At 39.3% G+C, this 22,825-nt stretch overlaps 3 protein-coding genes across 3 annotated transcripts; 1 reads left to right on the forward strand and 2 right to left on the reverse strand.

The window, feature by feature from the left end:
- Window positions 1–6,964: 6,964 nt before the first annotated feature.
- g6pc1a.2 (glucose-6-phosphatase catalytic subunit 1a, tandem duplicate 2) lies at window positions 6,965–9,938 on the reverse strand. The gene is given in 10 exon segments (XM_018679346.2): window positions 6,965–7,192; window positions 7,194–7,267; window positions 7,270–7,380; window positions 7,383–7,415; window positions 7,418–7,474; window positions 7,959–8,074; window positions 8,473–8,545; window positions 8,548–8,592; window positions 9,397–9,506; window positions 9,612–9,938. Coding segments are annotated over 10 exon segments (1,065 nt in total). The 5' UTR covers window positions 9,845–9,938; the 3' UTR covers window positions 6,965–6,979.
- Window positions 9,939–10,889: 951 nt separating this feature from the next.
- On the forward strand, window positions 10,890–14,471 carry LOC108885149 (glucose-6-phosphatase catalytic subunit 1). Its single transcript, XM_018679347.2, has 5 exons — window positions 10,890–11,304; window positions 11,408–11,517; window positions 12,383–12,488; window positions 12,599–12,714; window positions 13,326–14,471. Exons 1-5 carry the CDS (start codon window positions 11,087–11,089, stop codon window positions 13,826–13,828), a joined length of 1,053 nt encoding a protein of 350 aa, XP_018534863.1. The 5' UTR covers window positions 10,890–11,086; the 3' UTR covers window positions 13,829–14,471.
- A 2,381-nt stretch (window positions 14,472–16,852) lies between these two features.
- Window positions 16,853–22,122, reverse strand: psme3 (proteasome activator subunit 3). The gene is made up of 10 exons (XM_018679350.2): window positions 21,957–22,122; window positions 20,038–20,070; window positions 19,863–19,925; window positions 19,569–19,673; window positions 19,411–19,459; window positions 19,098–19,216; window positions 18,830–18,966; window positions 18,621–18,675; window positions 17,715–17,801; window positions 16,853–17,589 (listed from the first exon to the last, which is right to left on the reverse strand). Exons 1-10 carry the CDS (start codon window positions 21,996–21,998, stop codon window positions 17,509–17,511), a joined length of 771 nt encoding a protein of 256 aa, XP_018534866.1. The 5' UTR covers window positions 21,999–22,122; the 3' UTR covers window positions 16,853–17,508.
- Between the last annotated feature and the right edge of the window lie 703 nt (window positions 22,123–22,825).

Genomic DNA, 22,825 nt, shown 5'->3' on the forward strand with positions numbered 1-22,825 from the left:
GTTCTAGGACGTGGCCTGACAGTCTCTTGAAATACATGTGCAGCTTCTTGTTCTTCTTCTTGTGGCTGTGGCTCCCAGTCTAAATGAATCAAAGATCAAAAATCATGTTTAAAAAAACACAACTGACTCTTTCAGTCAACAGGATGTGGAGGAAGAGAAATCAGGCAGAGAGTGCTGATGCATTCAGTTTGAAATGTAAGGGAACAGGTGAGGCTGTTAATCCACCCTGACACTTACACAGGAGTGAAGGCCGTCAGCCTGCTGGGTCACAATGTTGACAAAGTCCTTCACTGTGCTCTCCTCCCATGATGCAGCACTGTGATCCTCCTCAAACAGGACGGCCATCTCCTCCAGAACCTGCACTGTGAAACCAAGTTTATCCTCAGCCTGGAGGAGGAAGAAGAAGAAGAGTAATCAGATTACTACAGGGACACATTTCTGACAGTGTTTGACAGCTGAAGTTGAGCTGATGACTCACTGATGCTTTGGACGCCTGGCTGTACAGATCATTAGGGAAGGCCACAGTGTCCTCCACTTCAGCATCCTCAGTGCTGTTAGTGGAATTATTCACCTGCATCACACACACACACACACACACACACACACACACACACACACATCATGTGTTGAAGTAAACACACAGTGAACTCACTCAGTGAAGATAATTCAGTGACTTTAAACAACACGTGAACAAGTGAACTCACCATGGTATCTAGTAGATCCAAAGAGTTTTCACTGTACTGTCTGAATTTATGATCCATCCACCTGCAGCTCAGTGAGGAGCCTGCACTGTACAGAGCCAGAAACAGGCAAACAAACAAAATCCTGTTCAGCATTTTTTCTTTTTGAAAAAGGTAGAAGTCTCCTCTGTATAGAGCAGGTTGAGATGTGTCCTGGTGTTGTGTTGGAGCAGACCTGCAGCTCCTCATTTATAACAGGACGCACCTATTTCATTTTCCTGACTTAACACCTGTGGGAAACACTGGAGCTGAACTGTGGCTTTCAACACGGCTTAAAGTTTAAAAGTCAGAATCAACCTCAAAAGACACAGCGTCACACATTTGAATCAGTGTCCTGGTGAAAGATTTGATCCCACAATTAAAGAATAAACAAATATCACAGAAAAAGAAAAAAAATCACGCCCCGTAGACCTACGTATTAAAATGCTCATAATAAAACCATATCAGGCTTTTAATAGAAAAAAAAAAACATTTTAAAAATCCATAAACTCAATCACAGCTCACTATTTATAATATTACAATAGTTTAATGTTCGATATTATAAATAACTGAATTATTATCGGGTTTTTATTATTAGAGCGATTTTTCAGGTAAAATATAATATTGGGAAACTCTTTGAATGAATTCCCAGTCACCAATAATGATTTACAATGATTTTAACATTGATCGATTTATTTGACTTTTGTTAGTTTACAGAGTTGCTTCGTGTTTTGAAGATTCCAGTCGATGTTTTTGTTGAAGTCATCACCTCTCTGTCAGTCTACTCTCTGTCCAATACGACCGTAAATGTCGTTTGAAAAATAAAGATCATTCTCTCAGAGTTTGAGTTGCATCATTAATTCTGTGTGGATCCATGATAATCATTGATTGTTAAAGCTGCAGGTGTGACTGTGATCATCAGGCGCCGTAAAGGGAAGTTCCTCTGCTGAGAAAATGAAAGTGGCTCCGTGACTGTGACGCTCGTTCACATCAACTGGTCAGTGACATTTCAACTTGTTTTCACTGGAACTTGGAGCATGAACCGTGAGAACCAGAGAGCCTGTAGAGAGGGGGTTCTCCTTCACCTGTTCACAACATTTTCAGTCTGATATCGATCAATATGAAAATCACGTGTGTCCATCTTTGTTTGATCAAAAGTCCACAGGGACAAGAGACATGGATCAGATTAATATCAGAGTTTAAATTATTCTCTTCTAATATGACAGATTTAGGTCAGTGGTCCCCAAACTTTGTGACTCTTCATCATATGTTTTGACTTTAGTCTGAGCCTGAGTTGTAACCAGAGGGAGATTTTCTTTCCCTTTTCTGATTGTTTCCTTTGAAGGTTTCTGAGAAAAATACAAAAGATACATGTTATTACTGTATAGCAGCATTTCTGAATCAGAAATGTGTGACATTATAAAGGAAGATAATGATCAACAATCATATCCATTGTTAGAAAATAATATTTGTTTGATTTCCTACAGATTCACTTTGTCTTTAAAGGGACAGAAAACATTCCCTGGAATAAACAGGAAAAATACCAAATAGTCAAATTCTCCTGCCTGGATGAGATTTTAAAAACATACACAAACTCTGTCTCTGTCTTTGCTCTGACTCTGGTATAAAATGTCTTCAGCAGTTTCAGATGAAGACCTGACTCTTTAAACTGAGAAATGTAAACACAGAGCAGACCTATCTGTGTGAACAGTTGATTTAACTGAATATAAGCTTTGACTTATATTCAGGTAGTTTTACTCTCAAAACAACTTAGAACTAATTTAGCAAACAGTTAACTTCAGTTAACTCCCATTTTTAAAAGAAGATTTTGTAAGTTTTGCTGAGGCAAACAGCGCCCTCTGCAGCCACAAGTGGTAATTACAGGACGCTGGGGCATTAAATTCTGTTGGGCTCAGAGAGTGAGCAGTTACAGGTACTGGAAGCACAGGACCCCTACAGCAGGGGCGTTGCTTGGCATAAAGCCTGAGCTCTACTGGGCCTGTGCCCCCCCCCCCAAATCTCTCCCATCTGGATTATCAGATTGTTTGATTGGTGATGTCATTTCACTGCGATATCACCAGGGAAACGGGTGATGAACCAATTACTGAGCTGAGAAGTGCTGACGTCACGCGTGATGTCACCAGTTCTCACAAACCGAGATGGTATCTAGAGCCTCTTCACTGCGTTTACTTCGTACACTCTCCTTCACCGGAGGAGACTCGGGGTGACTGGTGGTCAGACGCCATGGTCCCGGCTGCAGGCCACGGCAGCCCTGGACCTGAGTCGGATGCATCCATCCATGCATCAGACCATGACGTATACATCCATCTAATGTATTTCCCGTGGTCTCGACTCGGCCTCTGCGCATCTGATCTTCAGATGCGATCTGAGCACCAGACCTAGAGGCGCAGGTGCCTAGAGTCCCTGTGGTGAGGAAGTGGACCCGCGGACTGACTGTCTGACAGTCGGTCCGTTGAAGGGGGGGGGGGGTCTCCCCTCTCTCCCTCCCTCCCTCCACACACAAACACCAACATAACAGATTTTTGCTGTTTTTACAAAAACAGTAGCAACTGTAAATTTCAGCAACACCGAGATACCGTTCATTTTACACTAACATAATGGCAGCCATCTGTAGTTTGTAGTAACGTCCGAATGCCAGTAGATGGCAGTAGCATACTGTATAGCTGTAAATATTTATTGATAATCAATTCTCATTTATTTTTTTCTGTTATTTCTATATGTTAATGTTACTGTTTGTCAGTAAAATACAGTTGAATTTACAGCCTATGTGTGGAAGAAATAATTACAGAATGTTGTTTTGAGGCAGCAGAGGAACTTGCATGTGCATACTGTGTGATGAGTTTTGAAGACGTGAACTCAGTATTGAGAAATGCATGTTAGCAACTGTAAAAATAGATAAAAAAAATAAGTTTAAAAAATACATAAAATACTGCATGCTTTTTGTTGATGCAACAGGAATAAAAATTCCTGCAATATAAGCATGATGGCATGTACAGTGTACCTGTCGTGATGTCCAGCAGCTGGCATTGCTGCTCGATGTCCTCTGCTTCATGTTCACCTAACATTATCTCCAGGATCCTACAGATCTCATCAGCAACAGCTGACAGTCGCTTCTGTACAACTGTCCTCAACTGCTCAGGTAACATTTCTGGAAGGAGGAAGGAAACATTGCACACGCAAACTGATATAACCTCACCCATCGCTCACCCATTTTTTTTGCATATGCCCTGTTAAATAAAAGGTTGATAGGCTTCAGGGGTAAGAAGTTGACTGCCTAAAATGACTGCCTTCATCTTGTGTTTCCAAACCTGACGTGTGCAGCATCTTCCTCTCCACAACAGTAAATATCTCCTCCGCAGCTGCAGCCAGTCTCTCTGCGACCAGCGTCCTCACCACCTGCATTTTACACATGATTCACCGACAAGAGTCTTTTCTTCAGCCTCTGATCTTCAGCTGCAGCAGCCACAGACTCACTTCAGCATGCACAACAAACTAACAGCTCTGAGAGAGAAGAGGAGTCATTCTACTTCCGCCGGAAACTCCTCTTCTTCCTCTCTCCATGTAAATCTGTCCACCACACTGTCATGGTTATTTCTTGCATTAATATTAACCTATGTATTAATGCCAATGTGTGGTGAGTCTCACATGTATCAGTTTCATCTCTGCTCTGTACACAGTCCATTCATTAATTCCAATTCATGCTTCTGTCTGGCTTTGTGTTTGTATATGTGGTTTTTTGTCTGAATTATATTTGCTTTTCTCTCTGCTGTACTCACTTCTCTAGCAAAAGAGAACTTGATGTCAATGAGATTCCCTGATGAAGTAAACGTTATATATTAATGTACAACAACTTTACTTGCTTTTAACTAAAGTAATAATCAAAGTAATAACTAATTCTCACATGCAGTTACCCATAGTCAAATTGCATGCATGTTTCCTTTAAATCTGCACTTCCATGCACATTAAGCAAGTATGTGATGATAAACTTGACTAAATGCCTATATACTGAGGCATTTTTACATCACTCATAAATTGCAATTGACATGGGGAAGCTTTGTAACCAACAAAGAGTCATGTCACTTCATAGAAACATCATACTTTTACTAACAGGAGTGACACACAAAGGTTTTTTAAAACTCAGTGTTCATCAGGGATGTCGTGTGCATTTTTGCAAAAACACAAATAGACAAATATTGAATGTTCAGTTTGCCACCGTTGGTCTTGAGTGAACTGGCTGACACACACAGACAGTTGCATGACGTGCGGGATCTATGTCATCGTCACTGCAGGGCCAGGCTGAAGGCCGGAGCTTTGGTGCCACCGTTAATGATTGAAAAGCTCGCTCCAGATTTGCAAAAAATTGGATTTTTATCAGACATAGGATTCCTGTAGGGTTTGCAGTTTCCATTAAGTGGACACATTTGGCAATAAATGTAGTTCACTCAGTGACAGCCATGACAAAATTAATGTCTGCACTCTGGTTTAACTACACTCAAGATAATGATTCGGGTCTTCACTAGAGTTTACAGGGTCAGACAAAACCTATGATGCATTTGATGTCTCAGGATACAGTGTGAAATTGTGCAGATGGCTGAGATGAGCATGTTTTAGGTCAAATATTAATTTCATTTTCTGTTTATTTTTGTAAGAGCAAAAATATAGGTCATTGAATTAATAGCCTAAATGTTTGCAGTGCTCTTCCTCAGATGTTCCTCTATACAAATACCTCAAAAAGAACACACAACAATGTAACACACCAAACAATGATGCAATTAAAATGCCATAAAAACATAATGAAAGTACACAAGCATCATCAGATTACTATTACCCACCTATTAACTACTGATAACAGGAGTAAACTGGAGTAAACGTCCATAAATTCACTTAGAAATCAATGAAAATAGACGCTCTGTTTGATACACAAAGTTTTCTTCAGTAATCAAAATATTCCAGTGGTAGCTGCATTCCTCACAGAAACTACTAATAGCTAATTTGGCATATTTTTAATGGTGGCCAGTTTGCCCAAAATGTAAACAAATTTAACTTTAAAAAACAGAGCTCACATTGTAGCCTACAGCTAGCTAGCGTAACCATTTCCATGTCAATGTTACAGCAAAAAATATACTTTAAATACCAAAAGTAACAGTAGACTTCTTATTATGCATAATGGCCCATTTTCTAATCATGTTTATTGGTTGATTATCTGCAGGTTAACTACTAACTGAAGTCATCAACTTAATATGGAAATGCTCAAGTAAAACACACAATCACAAATTAAGTAGAGTATGCCTACTTTAGTAAAAGTTACTTTGCACCACTGTTCAAAACTATGTCGAATTCTGTAGTAATTGGCAAATTGGTAATTTACTACAGAGTTTAAATAGATTACATGTGGTGGAAGTGGGGGAAGTAACTTACTCACTTTAAGTAGGCTAATGTTCTTACGTACAGTTTTAGGTACCCTTCTTTACTTGAGCATTTAATTATCTGTAACTTAAAACTTTTTACTTGTCTGTATTTCAGAAGAAAACATTGTATATTTAACAACAGTACAGTACATTTATCTGATGATTAGGCTGCCTGGAGTACATTGTGCTGATGATACAGCTGTTCTTTTTCCTAAGTAAAGTTCTGAATGCAGGAGTTTTACTTGTAATTGAGTATTTTTACTTTGAGATACTTTTACTTAGGTAAAGGATCTTAGTTGTTCTTCCACCTCTGGAGAGTGAGGTATTTACTATATGTGATGCTGACTGAGTATGGTACAGTCCAGAGTCATTGTGTAGTGCGGTAAAACACGAGCTGAGTAATTTGATACGTTTTTTATTAAAAAATATTCAAAAAGTGTTTAAAAATACTTTCTATAACTCTTAAAAATACATTACTATTACACTTGAAATAACATATCAAAAGCTGTGAATGATGTTGTCATTCAACACAGCAACTACATGCAAACAGTCACTCGCTAGTCCTTTTCCAGGAGTCTGAAACAATTGTAATTATCATGTTTTTCTAAATTCAAAATGGGTCTTTAGAGGTGCTGCTGGGCATCCTGGATAGTGCTTTCACTCAGTGTCACTCAGGGCTCACAGAGTTCAGTGTCCAAATGGCACCAGTGACAATTTCCTGTTGATCTTTTCTGCTTCTCCTGAGGATCAGTTAGACATGAATAATAGGCACCAGAGGAACGTTGTTATGATCTGGAAGAGACTCCTTCCATTAGTCTTTATCATCTGAGTTCATTGCTCACACTCCCTTTTTGTTCTGCAGCTCAGAGCTCCGTTCACACAGTAAGGGATGATACTGACAGTGACCACAGGCGGGCTCTTACAAAAGGACAGCAGTAGAACAAGGGGGCCGGTGTGTGTGGGAGGCTTGAAGGAGTCAAACAGGTGCAGCAGGAGCAGAGAGCTGATGACACAGCCTGCTTTGACCAATGCGCTGCTGCTCTTTCTTGGTCTCGGTGTAGAGAGGTGAGTGCAGGCCCAGGCCCAGGCCGAACAGGGTGCCCATGTTACGCAGCAGCTGGCGAAGGGCGTGGTGTCCAGGTGGACCCACTCGGGCCTGACGCACCACTTCTGGGCTTTCTCCAGGGTCCACAGCAGGTCCACACCCAGAGCTTTGAGCAGGATGTAAAACCGAAGGAGGTCAGGAAGAGGGTGGTGTAGAAGTACTCTTCATGCTGGCACTGTAGATCCACTGAGTTCTGTTGAAGGCTTCAGCGACTATCATACCTGAGAACAACACAGATTGAAAAGCCCATGTCAATATAAGCTAAGGAGACACGTCCTCCCACACTTTTTGTTTCAGGTTGATTTTCTTACTGAAATCTCTGTGAATATTCACCTTATACTGCAAGAAATGCTGGGCTGATAACAGTATTGATAAGAGTAATGCCACTACATGGCTTTAAACCTTTTTTTTTTTACCCTGGCTTCTGTCTCTCAGGCTACATACAGGCTGGCCTTCCTTATTTGATTTTGTGAATACCTGTAGATACTAATCAGGGCTGAAAAAACTTTCACAAACTTTCACACAATCACTTAATTAACTTTTCTTTACAGTTACTATTGCCCCCAAAAAATGCTTGATTTGCTAGGTGCTAAAACCCTGCAAACCCAGAGAACTAACCTCTATACTTGACAGTTATTCTCAGTCTGCCTAATGGCTTATTCAATTGTCTACTGAAGTTATGTATTAAAATGTGTCCATGCTGACCTGTGATGACACCAGCAATGACCTGGTGGGGAAAGTGTGCGGCGATGAAGACCCTGGAAAGACAGACACACACCTGGACCCCCCAAAACAGAGTCCACAGAACGGCCTTCAGATACCTGTCAAAATAAAACAATAAACAAATTATAATTTCTGTTGTGGAAAATGCAAAACCTCAAAAAGTCAGGTGAAATTCATTCTTCATCTGGCCTTTGCTGGTCTTGCCCCAGAACAAGCAAGTCAGTGTTTTAATAAAGCAACATAACAATTAACACAGTTTTTCCTCTGCTTATCATGAGAACTTCAGCTGCCTGGACGTCAAAACAACCCATGATCAACCCCCCGCTTTCCACCCAATAGTTCTCAGAAGTCAATGATCAACCACAGCACAGGACAGATAGTGTGTCCACAGTGATAAGCTGTGAGTGGAAGAAAATGGTAAACAACCCCGACATCAGTGGGGACAACAGAGCAGAGCTGCAGGTTTGGTAGACAGTCTCAGAATAAGATGACTCACCATTCTTTGTTGGTGGATTTTTTGCTTCCATGTTTCTTCTTGCTGGTCATGATGGCGAGGATGGAGGTCACCAGGTGTAGTAGACACCGGCAGCTCCCATGGCATGTCCAGAAGGGCTGCCTGCATAACACAAACAGAGAGGATAAGACATCAGTGCTAATTCACTCAGGTAGAAACTCAATCTGAGGCCACAACAAGCTGCATCGCTCATTCATGTATTCATTTTGCTTAAACGTATGAATGAATGAATGAACATGGACCTACCTATACTTTACTTGAATATTTCCATTTTATTCTACTTTATACTTCTACTTGGTTTGATTTCAGGAGGAAACATTGTACATTTTACTCCACTACATTGATCTGACTGCTAATAGTTACTTTTCAAATTAAAATTTCACATTAAAAACATATGATAGAATACAATGTAAAACCCTCTTATGAAAGTGTTTAGTTGGGAGCCACTTTTTTAATGAGTGGTTTGCAGAGTTACCAACAATTTCCCCTCTAAACCTCTCAGATGGATGGAAAATGATTCAATATTACCCCAGAATCATATATCATTTTCAATAAATTAGCACAAATTTGAGCAGAAGAAGAAGAAGAATTAAAATTAAATATATTAAAATTAAAATTAAAATATTCAGGTTCACTGTTTGGCAGTTGGTTTGTTGTTTGGTAATTTGATTAATTGTAACTTTATTTATGCACAAAAACAAAAACTCATTCAATATCATTTTAGGGGCTTGTGTCAAAATCTATACCCTCAGTTTTGCAGCTAATTTTACACTTATCCATCTACCACACAGCAAACACAAGGATATATAATATTACAGAAATAATACATGGAGAGTGCGAAGAACTGGGGGTTAATAGGGACACAGCAGCCACATCCAGTCATGCATGCAAAGTGAAATATCTTACCTGGCCCAGTCTCACAGGTCATGGGGTACTGCTCAATGTGAGGGGGGACAGTGTTTGCGTAATGAGCCGTCTCATGGACCCACCAGTAAGGCCTCTCCCCAAACAGGATCCTGAGGAACACAACACAAACATGCACTCGGTTATAATCTAAAAAGAACATTTGATTTCACTTGATTCCGTTCACGAGCTCAAACTCAAAGATTTACTTCACTCACCATTTAAACACCAGGTTCAGCCAGTCTCCAATCACTGCCACCCAGATGAGCTTAATGCCCACTGAGGCCCGCAGGTGAAACCAAAGCGGGAAGAAGATGAAGAAAGTGTTCCTGAGGTCTGCCGCCCAGGACACCCAGAGAAACAAGCCCTGGGCGTCCTGATAGTTGGTCTGCAGGTAGTGGGTGGTGCTCACCCCAAAACCCTGCACGGCGTCCATGACAGTGTTGAGCATCTTTGCCTCGAGCAGGAGGGGGGAGAAATCTCAATCTGGTGGAAGTGTGAGTGAGTTGGACGAGAGAAAAGAAAGGGACTGTTGCTATCAGGGACACAGCTGGTTGGTTTTATACCAGAGGGACCCACTACCCAAACGCATGCTCATGCTGATCTTTGGACCTTGCACATGTGTAATAAAACACTGGGAGTCAGGAGAGTTTGGTAGATTTGTCACACAAACAAGTGGGAAAGATAACAGGAAAACATAACGTCAATCGTTATCTTTCTCACTGAACTACTGTACATAACACAGAGAGAGGAAGTTGCTTGACCAATATCTATGTGTCACAACTGTGACCCAAATTAAACATCATTCAAACCAACAGTTTGCAGAGTGACAGTTACTTCTAATTGTGTTGCAGTATCATTTTTAATATCAGCTACCTCCTTTTTGTCTTTTCCACAGAGTTTAGGTCCAGGCCACATTATTTCTTCTCCATTCATGCAGCACCTGAGTAATAACTTCTTAGTTATGTAATTGTTTTTCTGATGATTTGGTGAAAACATCCCACTGTTCATAACGATAGAGTAACCCATTTGTAGGTTACGTAAGGAGATCAATGATTAAATGATTGGGTTTGGACTAAGTAGAAACTGAGTAGACAGTCAGTGATAAAAAAACAGAAAAAGCAAGATTGGCAGGTTGTAGGTCAAGCGAGTTACTGCTCTGTTGTGACAAATGACGTCTGGCAGGGACGTCCCTGCAGACGAGCTTATATTTTATCTTGTTTAGAGGGGCGTGTTGATGATAAGACAGTCGTCATTTTTCACATTGGGGTCCCAAAGACAAGTAAAGGAGGAAAAAATTTGACTAATTTAAATGCTTTTGATGTGATGCAGAATATAAATTGTGAGCCAAGATCAATGGATTTCACAAGCAACTGGCTTGGAGTGGGAACAGAAACTGCTTTAGTTTCATTGATTAAAGAAAAAAAAAAAAAGTTTTCCTAGAAATCTGTGATTTGTCAGAGGGGTGGGAGCTGATTTCTCTAATGATGGATTTTAGCCTCAGGGGCCTCAGGGGTGTAAAGGTTAAGGAACCTGTCTGCACCGTCCCAAAGGCAAACAAATTTGCTAGCCTTGATTAAAGTCCAATGGGGTTCACACAGTGGCAGAGCAGAGGGGACTGTCTGAAAGAGCTTGGCAGCAACAAAAAAGACAAAGCACCCCAGACTCAGTGCATCATCCTCAGGCAGAGATCATGGATCTTCTCCACAGCTGGGGGGTTGAGCTGGCGGTCCATCTGCAGACCAGATACAGCAGGTACGAGGGCTTGTTTAGCCTGGCGTCAACGGTGGCCGATCTGCACACCGCCTTCTTCTGGTTGTTCCCGATTTGGTTCCACCTGCGGAGGGACACAGGGCTCAGGCTCATCTGGGTGGCTGTCATCGGAGACTGGCTCAACTTGGTCCTGAAATGGTAATCTGTTCAAATGTGACAGCAAAAAAAAGAAAGAAAAAAGAAAAAAAAACATAAAGAGAGAGAAAGCTGTAGTTTGAGTCTCTTGGTTTCTCCATGGCAGGGTTCTGTTTGGGGAGAGACCCTTCTGGTGGGTTCAAGAGACCCGGTTTTATGGATCAGATCCAGTCCCTTCTCTGCAGCAGTTCCCCATCACATGTGAGACTGGACCAGGTACTGTTCACAATAGACCTGCAGAGGATCTGGATCACATGTGATGACTGTCTTTTCTTGACTGATTGAATTTGTCTGTAAGGATGATTAGATTATCTGGTGCAGTGAACTATTACCCTAGTTAATACATGTCCAGATAAGACCTGAGGTACCAAGTGTACATGGCTTTTAATGAATGAATGATCTCAGGTGTGATACATGGATTACAAACTCCACAATCTTTGACCTTTTGTAGTGTTTCTGATCTTTTAATCTGCATTGAGAAATTTAAATCTGAATTATAGAGCATTTCCTGTGATTGAATTTGCTCCACTTTACTTTTCTCTGAATAAGTACATTTACTCAAGCACTTGATATACTTGTACTTTACTAGAGGAAGTTTTACATACAAAACACATGCAGAGCATATAAAATATGATGCTTTGTTATAGTTTAAACCACCCAACAGTAGGCAACAAAAAATGATTAGTTAGTTAAATGATTTGTCAATAGATGGAAAATTATTTGGAAACAATTTTGATAATTGTTATTTCCTGTTTTTTCCCTGTAATTATTTTAATAATTTTAGTTTCTCTTCTTCTTTTTCTGATTTGAACATTAATGATAAATCCAAAGAATAATCAATAGATGAATCCATAATGTGTCAGGATTGGTGATAATAATACAGTAATTAGTCTTTAAAAAGTATATATATATATATATATATATATATATATATATATACTTTATAAATACATGACTTTCACCCGTAATAGAGTATTTTTACAATGTGGTATTAGTACTTTTGTTTATGATTTGTCTAAATAACATATTGAATATTACATGCATTACATTACATTACATAATCCTGAGTCTGTTCTTGCAGGAAGTCCTTCAGGTCATGCTATGGGTGCAGCTGGTGTCTGGTATGTGATGGTAACAGCGCTGCTCTCCATTGCAACAGAGAAGCGATGCCCACCTTTACTGTACAAGTGAGTCTGTGGTAATACAATCAGCAATACCTTTAAAAAATAGCTCCTCTGCTGTCCGCTGATCCTCTGAGGCTCCTGTGCAGCCGTGTTCAGTTCTCACTCTGTGTCAGATTCCTGCAGATTGGCCTGTGGATGCTGATGGGCCTGGTGGAGCTGGTGGTCTGCATGTCTAGGGTCTACATGGCTGCCCACTTCCCACACCAGGTTATTGCTGGAGTCATTACAGGTTAGTCTATCGAAACAATACAAGACTGAATCATCCTATTAATAACGATAAAAAGTAGATTTTTGTGGAGATTTCTGGGGCTTCCATTTTCATTTTTTTTGTTCAGGAAATGTTGAGTTTATAGTGGTGGAAGGTAAGTTAATTTCAGAGGGAAATATTATACTTTGTTACTCTTCTAAATGTATCAAATAGCTAAAGTTACTTTGCAGATTATGACTTTACAATCATATGATGAAGTATGATAAAAGATGGTGTAGTGCTATAGATTGAAGTTGCTATAATGAGCTCCAAGAAGTTGCAGCTAACTAATGTGCAACTATAACACTCTGAAAGGCACTGTTCTCCCCAATGATTTTTACTTTTAATACTTAAAATACCATACTTGTTTTCTTATAATACATCTGTACTTTTATGTAAAATTGTGAATGTAGGTCTTTTAATTTTATCATATATTTGTTTTATTTAAATACGGGATATGAGTACGTCTTCCACCACTGTGAGTTTGTTTGAGGGTGTGGTTTTGCCAAATCGTACATACAATAAAACCATCACTCACAAGTAGCTCTACTGGCCCAACAGGCTTCATGGTCTATCTTCTGTTTCTGTGTCAGGTGTGCTGGTGGCTGAGCTTGTCTCCAAGGTGAAATGGATCTACAGTGCCAGCATGAGCAGGTACCTCTACACCACCCTCTTCTTGACCTCCTTTGCTGTTGGTTTCTACGTCCTGCTCAAAGCTCTGGGTGTGGACCTGCTGTGGACCATGGAGAAAGCCCAGAAGTGGTGTGTCAGGCCCGAGTGGGTCCACATGGACAGCACGCCCTTTGCCAGCCTCCTGCGCAACATGGGCACCCTGTTTGGTCTGGGCCTGGGCCTGCACTCACCCCTCTACACCAAGAGGAAGAACACAAGTACAGCCTTCAAGATGGGATGTATTATTATCTCTTTGTTCTTGCTTCAGCTGTTGGATGGATGGACATTCTCCTCTGAAAACCATATGACTTTCTACTTCCTGTCTTTTGGAAAGAGCGCAGTTGCACTTTTAATCCCAACCACTCTGGTGCCCTGGGCTCTCTGCAGGATTTGCAAGGAAAAGAGAGAAGACAAGAACTTGTGATTGAAGTTGAGCTTGCAGTGTAAAGCCAATTATTAGTTTAATTTTCTATATTTACTAGGATTCTTCTCTTATTAAAGACAGTAGGATATTCATTCATTTTTGGACAATGTCCCTGAAGTTAGTGTGAAGACCTGGATATCAACATTTTCCTAAATATGCTTCTTTGCTTTCTTGTCAGATGTCAGATGAGAGGATGGATACTACTTTAATATGTGTATTATAAATATGAAGCTACCACCAGCAGCCAATTAGCTAAGCTCTGTATACAGTGAACAGCTAGGCTAGCGCTATTCAACTGTGTCAAAATCCACCTGCCAGTGTGAAGCTTGTTTAATTATCTTGATTGTTTAAGTTGCACAAAAAACCTAAATATTAAAATAACTAAAAATAATTTGTAGGGATTAAACAAAGAAAGTAATAACCTGTTTATCAGTGAACTCTAGGGATACTGTTAGTTGGATTTTTTTTTTTTTTTTTTTTACCGTAAGGCAGAGCAAGATAGCACTTCACCGTTGTTTCTGTTGCAGACTGTAGTTTGTACCTCAGCAAACAAAAATGCTCTTTCAGTTCAGAAATGAATAAATGATGGAAAGAAAATGTTGTTAGCAATTTAAATAAAAGCTGTTTTTATGACCATAAAAAAGTCTTGCTTATTTTAGAAGTGCCATGCTGCCCTGTCGGTTTTCTCTGACTGTCTCAGACTGATACTGATTAATTCTCTGGCAGGAACAACCATTAAATATTAACTAGAGCACGCTCCCGTCACTCAGTAGTCCCGCAGAGCGATGCTGCCTTTCACCACAGCCATGAGCTCTCAGGAGAGACATGGAGGGTCAAGGGGCAGAGAGTGTTGCAGCCAACACGTGTGTCCCCTAAGGCTTTAAAAGTAGTACATTGTTCAGGTGACATATCAAAGGAACTTTGGGTGTATGGTACTGAGATCAGCAGGACTGCATGTTATAACAGACACACCTCTGCAACTCGGCTAATTAATTGTAGGTTACATGAAGTCACTGAGGATAATGGTGACTTACAGTTGGTGATCATGACCTTACTTGTATGGGCTTTGACTATTTCCTGAATTGAACAGGGTACACAAGGTCAGTAAACACGGTCAAGGTGAAGGGAAATGTGAGACCATTTGATGACATAATAACCATGACCATGTGACATTTCCCACTAGCAAATCCTAAGTCTCCTTTTCAATCGTCTTATCTCCGAGGGGCCCCTCAACTCTTTTCCGGTGCTTATCTCATGAAATTATATCTATATGGTGCTGGTCTATATGGGCAGGCCGTGGGTGGTAGTGGTGGTGGTGGTGGTAGGGGAGGGAGAGAGTCAGCAGGAACAGACACTACAACTGTGTCAGGAACATTGAGCAATGCTACGCTGTTTACATCGACTCACATTTACAACCGTCAGCTCATATATTGGTTGTTTGTCTCAGTTGCAATGTACAGATTAAATCTTATCACTGTGGACTCGTCAGGAAAGACAACAACAAGGAAAATCAACCTCCGTCTGCAAAAGTAGAAATACAGCATTTCCATTGTGAATTTATTCAGGCCATCTACCCAAATATATTTGACCTTAAAATCTATTCAAAATATAATCAGTTTATGGACAGATTAAAGAGAGGGCCACCTGGATATGAGATGATTGTTTACATTTCTTATTGAGAAATCAATGAAATGACTACAAATAGATGTACAACAACCAAAATCAGACACAAAGTAGTTTAAAGAGACACAAAACATCCAGAGATAAAATGTAAAAAAAACAACAAAAAAACATTATATGTTCTAAATTCAGTATTTATTTGAGCACTATAGTTACTGGTCACTTTTCAGATTTTAAGATTTTACATAAGTACCCTTGATAAGCTTATAAAATGCAACATACTGTTAAAGATTAAAGCAGTGGTTTCCAGTCTTTTTGGCTTGTGATCCTCTAAACATCTCAAATGGTTTCAGTTTAACAATAGCTTGAGGTAAAACTCTCCAATATTTGACAAAAAGGAGTAAACATTAGAAAAAAGTTTGAAAAAAGAGTCCACTTGTGCTGCAGTACTTCTGTCCTCTCCCATTAATCATCTCAAGGCCCTTCACATTTATCTTGTGACCCTTTGGAGGGGCCCGCCCCTTAGGTTGGGAACTACTGTATCTCAAGTACAAAAGCCAGTGACAGCAGTAAAATGTTTATAGCAGCATTAACAAAAATTTTAAAAAAAGTATTTTTATAACATCAGCCGCTACCTTAGATATTTTACATAGATTCTGTTTTTGATTTTGCATGCAGTACTTTTACTTTTAATGGGGTATTTTCACACTTTACTGAATTGGTGTTTTTTAATTGAGGATCTAACACTTTTTCCACCACTAACGCAGGGACAGAAAACAAAGCATCTATTATTTCACAACTCAACTCTTTCTGCTGTGATATAACATCTAAGATAAAATGTATGTAAGTGACTTTGAACAGACAATATAAAGTGAATGAGGACAGGGACAAACACCTTTTAAAGGAGTAATTTAAGGGGAAAAGTCCCATCTTGCAGTAGAACTCACATTGTTATACCTATGATCTTGGGCAGTTCAATCATAATTACATAAAAACTTAAGCAAACCTGTAGCTTAAACAAAAAACAAATAGTGATGCCACTGACAGTCAGTAGGTTCAAATTTAAATCTGATTTTCTGTTTATTATTATTATTATTATTGAAATAACAAATAACACAAATATATAATAAACAATCAAATAGCTCTGTATATTGTGGCAATTGCATTACTTCCTTCCAGCTGTTATAAAAATGCTGATGCACAGAAATGGTGGGTATATGCCACAGTGACACCTGCAGGTGAAGAGGATACACAGCATGCAAAGGTATTTTACTGTACACTAACACAAACCTGCGCATGTGTATGAGCATCTTGATGTGAGAATAAAGAACCTCTACCAGCTTTTATTTATGGGTATTCAATGAACTATTTCTGCAACCACAATAAAAGCCAAAATATTCAAAATCTTTATCAAAAATGTTTTATTCAATAGAGTCAATGCTTCAACATAAGAGATGCTTTGGTGACTTATGAATTTTCACTGAAAACCAATAAGCCTGTGGACCTAAAACCTGCTTAATAATCATATTTGTTACAGCTATACTGTGTAATGTACAACATTCAGAGGAGAAAAAAAAAAACAGCGTTTGTGTTGTCTATAAACAACCGTCCTCCAGAAGATGCAGTAGGAGTCTCATAAAAGGCTTAAGAAACCAACATTCACTAAAGCAGTGGGAATGAAACACACCCCTCTGCTTTGAAATTTTTCTTAAGAGCTATAAATGAAGCAATTTCACAAAGATCTGAGGACAACATGTTTAATTAAAATTAAAAAATACATAGCGCTTTTTGTTGTCTATAATCTATCTCCCCCTTTTTCTGAGAGAATATTTAGGTCTTCAAAGGGTTTAAAACAAGAAAAAATATTTTACAATTAAAACAAAAACATGTTCATGGTGTCCAACTATGGAAGCTATGTTTTTGTACAGGGCTGTGTTGATTGTATTGAAGTAGGTGAATGTCTAGTTGTAGTCCTGTGGACCAGGGCCAGGCTACTGTAGCTCAACAGGAAATGGCGGGGAGACGAGGGAGGAGCGGAGGCTCAGATGGCTGGATGAACATCAGTACAATGCATCAGCGTTACTGCTTCGAGGCCTCTTGATCTTCTCAATGTTCTTCAGGATCATGTCATGTAACGTTACCTTTGTAAAATAAACCAAAGACAGTATGATCATGAGGGAAACACTTAAATTAACTTGTCAGCTGTGTGTTGGAATAAAATAAAGTTGAATTGATAAAGATAAGAGGAATAGAGATCAGGACATACGTATTGATTTCTGAGCTCCGAAACTATGATCTTCAGACTGATGTATTCCTTCTCATCGATTTCGGTTACTGTGCGCCGATAGTCCTCCTAATTAGAAAAAAAGAATAGTTAATATTGATTCTACATGTTTACTTAAACATATTAGTCAGCTATAGTTGCACAAAGTAAATAGATTTTTTTAACACACAGTAAAACACACACAGAACTCTCTAGGATAATGTAGCATCATGTAGGTTTATGTTACAGCCATATTCTAAAGTTTGAGCTTTACTCAAATAGGGAGGGAAAACACCTCATCTAGTGTCATGGAGGTGGAGAAAGCTTGTTCCACTAATGTGAAGCATATGTTGTTCAAGGCTTGTGTCAAATGAAGAATATCACATGACTGATACGCACTCATGTGATACTCACTGTAACATATAACTCACAAAATGTCATAAATATTGACTATGGAGTTAAAATGAGTGGGTCCACAGTGGACGGCACATTCAGAATTTTGTTTATTTAGGCTTTTTGGATAAAGCATTCATTAGACACTTAACTGTACTGTATCATACTGCACAACAACATGGTCATTTACTGCAACAGGCCTCTTGGACTTTTACTGCACACATACAAGACAGTTAAATGGTGTTGTAGTGCTTTGGCCACAGTCTTGAAGATCTGCTGCAAGTTCTGCAAACCAACAAGTCACTGTACTCGTGGAGTTCAAAGCTGAGAAGATTCTAATCTTTTTTTAAGCACAAAAAAGAACGCAAGCACCAAAGCTTCATCCGCCCATCACGGCTCATGATAAAAACATTTTAAAATGTACAGACTTTTTGTATGTCCACAGCATTCCACATTTTGTATTTTTCAACTTTGTGTTTTGAGTTTTTTTTTTTTTTTAAGATAAAATTCACTTACCACATGTGGATATTTAGCTATTTTAGAAACCAGCTTTGCCCTTGTGATGTAGTATCTACAAGTAAAGAAAAAAGGCATAATTTTAAACATGTTAAACCTTCTTATAAATTCCAGAGACAGAAAAGTAATCAAACAGGACAACTTGTAGCTGGTACTAGTTTCATGCTTTAGAATGTATCATGCACACTATAATAAGAATTTCTCCAAACCTTGATATCTGGTCGAGGTAAGACGCTGCCTCTCCTTCAACTGTTCTGAGTTCAGCTACTGTCTCCTCCTGGATTGACACTCCGAAGTTGTTGCCATCCTCTATCCTTGGGATGAGCAGCTGAACCCACATTTTGACCTGTTGAAGAAATGAAAGACAGCTGAGAAAAGGGAGAATACAACATCTGGAAGACAATCAGTCAAGTCAAAATGTACAGTAACTGTCTGGGAGTACGTGGTGCACAGTCTTTGGTAAAAGTCATTACTTACTGTGTTACATTTCTCTATGAGTGTCCTGATCTCTGGCTTGACCTTTTCAATAAGATCAACAAGGTTTGCATTGCTCTTCATCATCCCACCAGGCATGACGAAGACCTTGGTGCCAGTCACTGGGAGAGAGGGGAAGAACGGAGACAAAGGTAAATGGATTACATTCAAACATATAAGGGGCAGTGAGTGATTATCATTCTAGAGGTTGGTGTACAATCTTCCCTGAAGTGTAAGAAAGAGACTCATTCAAATCTATATTTTTGGATTCTATCGCTTTAAATCTGTTTAATCTGCTAAACAGTCTTACACTCACCCATGTCCTCTGCACCTCCATCCTCCAGCTTTCTCTTTTTGGCATTTTGCTGTGAAGTATTAAAAAACAGGATCAAGCACCATTTCTCACCTCTGCTCTACACACAGCGGTTATGTAAGGACTGAGGATTTAATTAAAACCCTGAAATGGAGCCTCACCGCTTCTAGTCCATCATGCAGGTTTGAGAGCAAGATGGGGTCTGGCACCGTCAGGTTTATCTCCGAGTGGATCTCCTTCAGTTCAGTGATGTTAATGATTGGATCCTGAATAACAACAAGGATACTAGCTGAACTATTTGTCTCTACAAATTATGACAGTGTATTCTCTATCACTGTACATGTATGTATTAAACTACACATACAGTGATGGAGAATTTTATCCACATTACCCACTCCTAACCAAGGACACAAATCTATACAATGTGTATTTATTTGGGTGAATATGTCACTGACCTTGAGGAAATGATCAAGTTCCAATAACTTCTTTGGAAAAAAATTTGCAACTAGGTCCTCTGCCTGAAAGAAATACAAACGTTTAATTTAGTGTTGCTTGAGAACCAAACAGTTTTGATGACTTTGTGAGTAACAGTGATCACAAAACATGCTTTACAAGTTAACTGACACTTACTTCAGCAGTGATACGTTCCCTGAATGCATCAACCTGCAAACACATAAAACAAGAGTCCAAATGAAACCGTAGCCAGATTGACCTGTTATGGGGCCCCTGAGAAAAAAACAAACAAACTGCTGTGTTCCCACCACTGACGTTTGTATGCTACAACCAAATTCCAAATTCCCATTAAGTCCAGTGCAACCACATCTCCTGCACTGTGATAATACTCATGATAAAGACATTAATTTTGAAGGCCTAAGTTTCAGTAGACTTAAAGTGGATTTGTTGTGGCTCTATAAATGTGGCTGGTGTGTCAGTGCTAGAATTTACCCAGAGGTGGATCCTATCTGTGACACATGCAGACATGCCCCCCTGCCTCACTCCTTCATAAATTATGGTCATATATTTTTGAGAATCACTCTGCAAACAAGGTATGCATCCACCTTCCATTCCCAATGAATCATTATAATAAACAAGATACATGATCATTACAACAAATACCATAAAAAACCATAACATATAATTGAGTGGATTTTAAGAGGAAATTTAAAAGATACTGAATTTGCCTTGAATTTGTCTTAAATCCTGACAGTGAACTTCACAGCTGTGGGCCTGGTCACCTTTAGTGAGAGGTCAACAGGGTTCACGTACCCTCTTACAAATTATATTGAAGGACTTTTCTAGGCCTTTCCAGGCCCAGTCCCCTAAAATTCAAGGACCAAACATGGCAACATAGTTTGAGACATGGATCAAGGTTAATTATTGTTAAGAATTTTTATAATGAGAACTAACCTTACAGAACTAGCTTTACAGAAGCACAAAAACAACAATTAAAATAAGAGATTTTAGTGATGGCAGACTAGATGATCTCTAGCGGACCGCAACACATACGTCATTTACTAACATTACTTTTAAAATATCAAAAGAACTTCTATTTATGCACAGAATATGCAAATCACCTCATTTCCAACAATCCATGTCTATTTATATCTATGTCTGTGATTTCAAAGAACCCTCAGTCGAGCTCTTGGAAACGCTGTGGTTACTCAGGTCCTCAGTGATCAGGCTCATAGACAGTTAGCAGATAACACATATAAGTAAGGCTTTAAAAACAGGCAGTAAAACCTTGAAATCAGTTCTAAAACTCACAGGTAACCTGGGCTGTTTGAAGCTTATAAAGTCAGTGAATATGATTTATAAAGAGTGGGACCCTTTACTGTCATTTTAAGAGAAAACAAACGGTGTTTTCTCTGAGTAACTGCTCCTGATTGTTATCATCTCATTAGTTCGTATTGTATTATTTTCACATTTTATTTTTCCCAACTATATTTTATTTAATCATTACTAGCAAATATTCCATTCCTTTCTTTTGCCTCGTGCTCTCAATGTTTTGTATTTTCTGTAATCTTTATCTACGATCAGGTTGGTTATTTTAATGTTTAGGTTAATATGCATATGCGTATGCGTGTGTGTGTGTGTGTGTGTGTAGGTCTAGCCTGAATGTTTGAGAGTGTCATATGTAAAAAGTTGGAATGTTTCTGTGACCTGAGAAAGACCTGTAGGAGACGATAAGTAAACCTTGGTGGTAAATAAAGAGTTAGAAGCAGTAACATGAGGTAACTTGACGCCGGTAGAGTTGGCTGACTTGGTAGCTCAGGCCTTCTTTTAGTGCATGTGGTCAACCAAATGTAGCTGTTATTTAAACACAATGCGCAGCAACGTTATCTTTTCCTCACACCTCATGAAGCTCAATGTTAATGTGACACAACACCTGTTGGAAGGTTTGACAGGTGTACCGTAGCAGGCGGGAAACCGGCCGGTTAGCCTCCGTTAGCCTCACATCATGCTACAAAATGTGGCTAACAAGCTAGCGAGCTAATGGAAACAACAACAATACGCCGTGCATACTGCGGTTGGCGAGAATCGAGTCTTACCTTGGTTTTAATTTCATTGTCCACTTTGAGGAGTGAAGACATCTTATGTGATCAAATAGGCGAAGAGCGATTGTCCTAACAGCATTCACTCACTTGTAAACGTGTGGCTTGTTGCTTGTCAGCCACACTTGTGTGAGCTTAAAGATGACGACAATGACAAGCGACATGACGCGGTGTTTTCACTGCGCATGCGCGAGTCGCCGTAAACAGCGTAAAGGAAACTAACAATTTAAGTCGTTAGGCGACTTAGTTTCTAGGTATTATCACAACTAAACACAAGCATGGCAAAGCCCTCCACTCCTACAGAAGAGCAAGAGTTTTATGTCTTTGTTCTCCCTTTTTGGTTGGTGACTCTGGGTCAACAGATTGAAGCCAGGGTCAACAGGCTACTCCATGTTTTCATAGATAGAAAAAAGGTTTCACAAATATGAGGCTATGTTTTAAACTTTTTATTTGCAAGTAAGTAAGTAAGTAAGTATAAAATTAGATATTCTTAAGTGAGACATGTTCTATTGTCTGATTTGCCTGATTTTTATTGTGTAATGAGCATTGTACATACACCCAGGGGGAGTATGGAAATGGAAATTAGATTTACCTGTATCTACAGTAATGCATTTACTGTACACTGCTCCAGTTTTAAATAAATAGATAAATACAAGTCAGGGTACAATGTTTTTTTCATTTGGGCCTGTTCTGATGTGGTCTCAATGAGGAAAAATATCAGTGAAATTGAATTTTATTTTCACAAATCTGAGACTGTATTTTAAACAATTAATCTATTTTTTTTATTCAAGTCCAGGTATCATATAAATCAAAACTCAACTTTCCCAGAACTGTATCCCCCAAACAAAACGCTAGGTGGCGTTAAT

The sequence above is a fragment of the Lates calcarifer genome, linkage group LG23 (genome assembly GCF_001640805.2).
Source record: "Lates calcarifer isolate ASB-BC8 linkage group LG23, TLL_Latcal_v3, whole genome shotgun sequence".
Taxonomy (NCBI): Eukaryota; Metazoa; Chordata; class Actinopteri; family Centropomidae; genus Lates; species Lates calcarifer.

Excerpts from the sequence above, each read along its gene's own strand:
- LOC108885149 (XM_018679347.2), top strand. The coding sequence starts at position 11,087 with ATGGATCTTCTCCACAGCTGGGGGGTTGAGCTGGCGGTCCATCTGCAG. Across the intron at positions 11,518-12,382 it reads CACATGTGAGACTGGACCAG|GAAGTCCTTCAGGTCATGCT; the intron begins GTACTGTTCACA and ends CTGTTCTTGCAG. Across the intron at positions 12,489-12,598 it reads TGCCCACCTTTACTGTACAA|ATTCCTGCAGATTGGCCTGT; the intron begins GTGAGTCTGTGG and ends ACTCTGTGTCAG.
- psme3 (XM_018679350.2), bottom strand. The coding sequence starts at position 21,998 with ATGTCTTCACTCCTCAAAGTGGACAATGAAATTAAAACCAAG. Across the intron at positions 18,967-19,097 it reads TCATAGAGAAATGTAACACA|GTCAAAATGTGGGTTCAGCT; the intron begins GTAAGTAATGAC and ends TTTCTTCAACAG. Across the intron at positions 17,802-18,620 it reads TAGCTAAATATCCACATGTG|GAGGACTATCGGCGCACAGT; the intron begins GTAAGTGAATTT and ends TTTTCTAATTAG.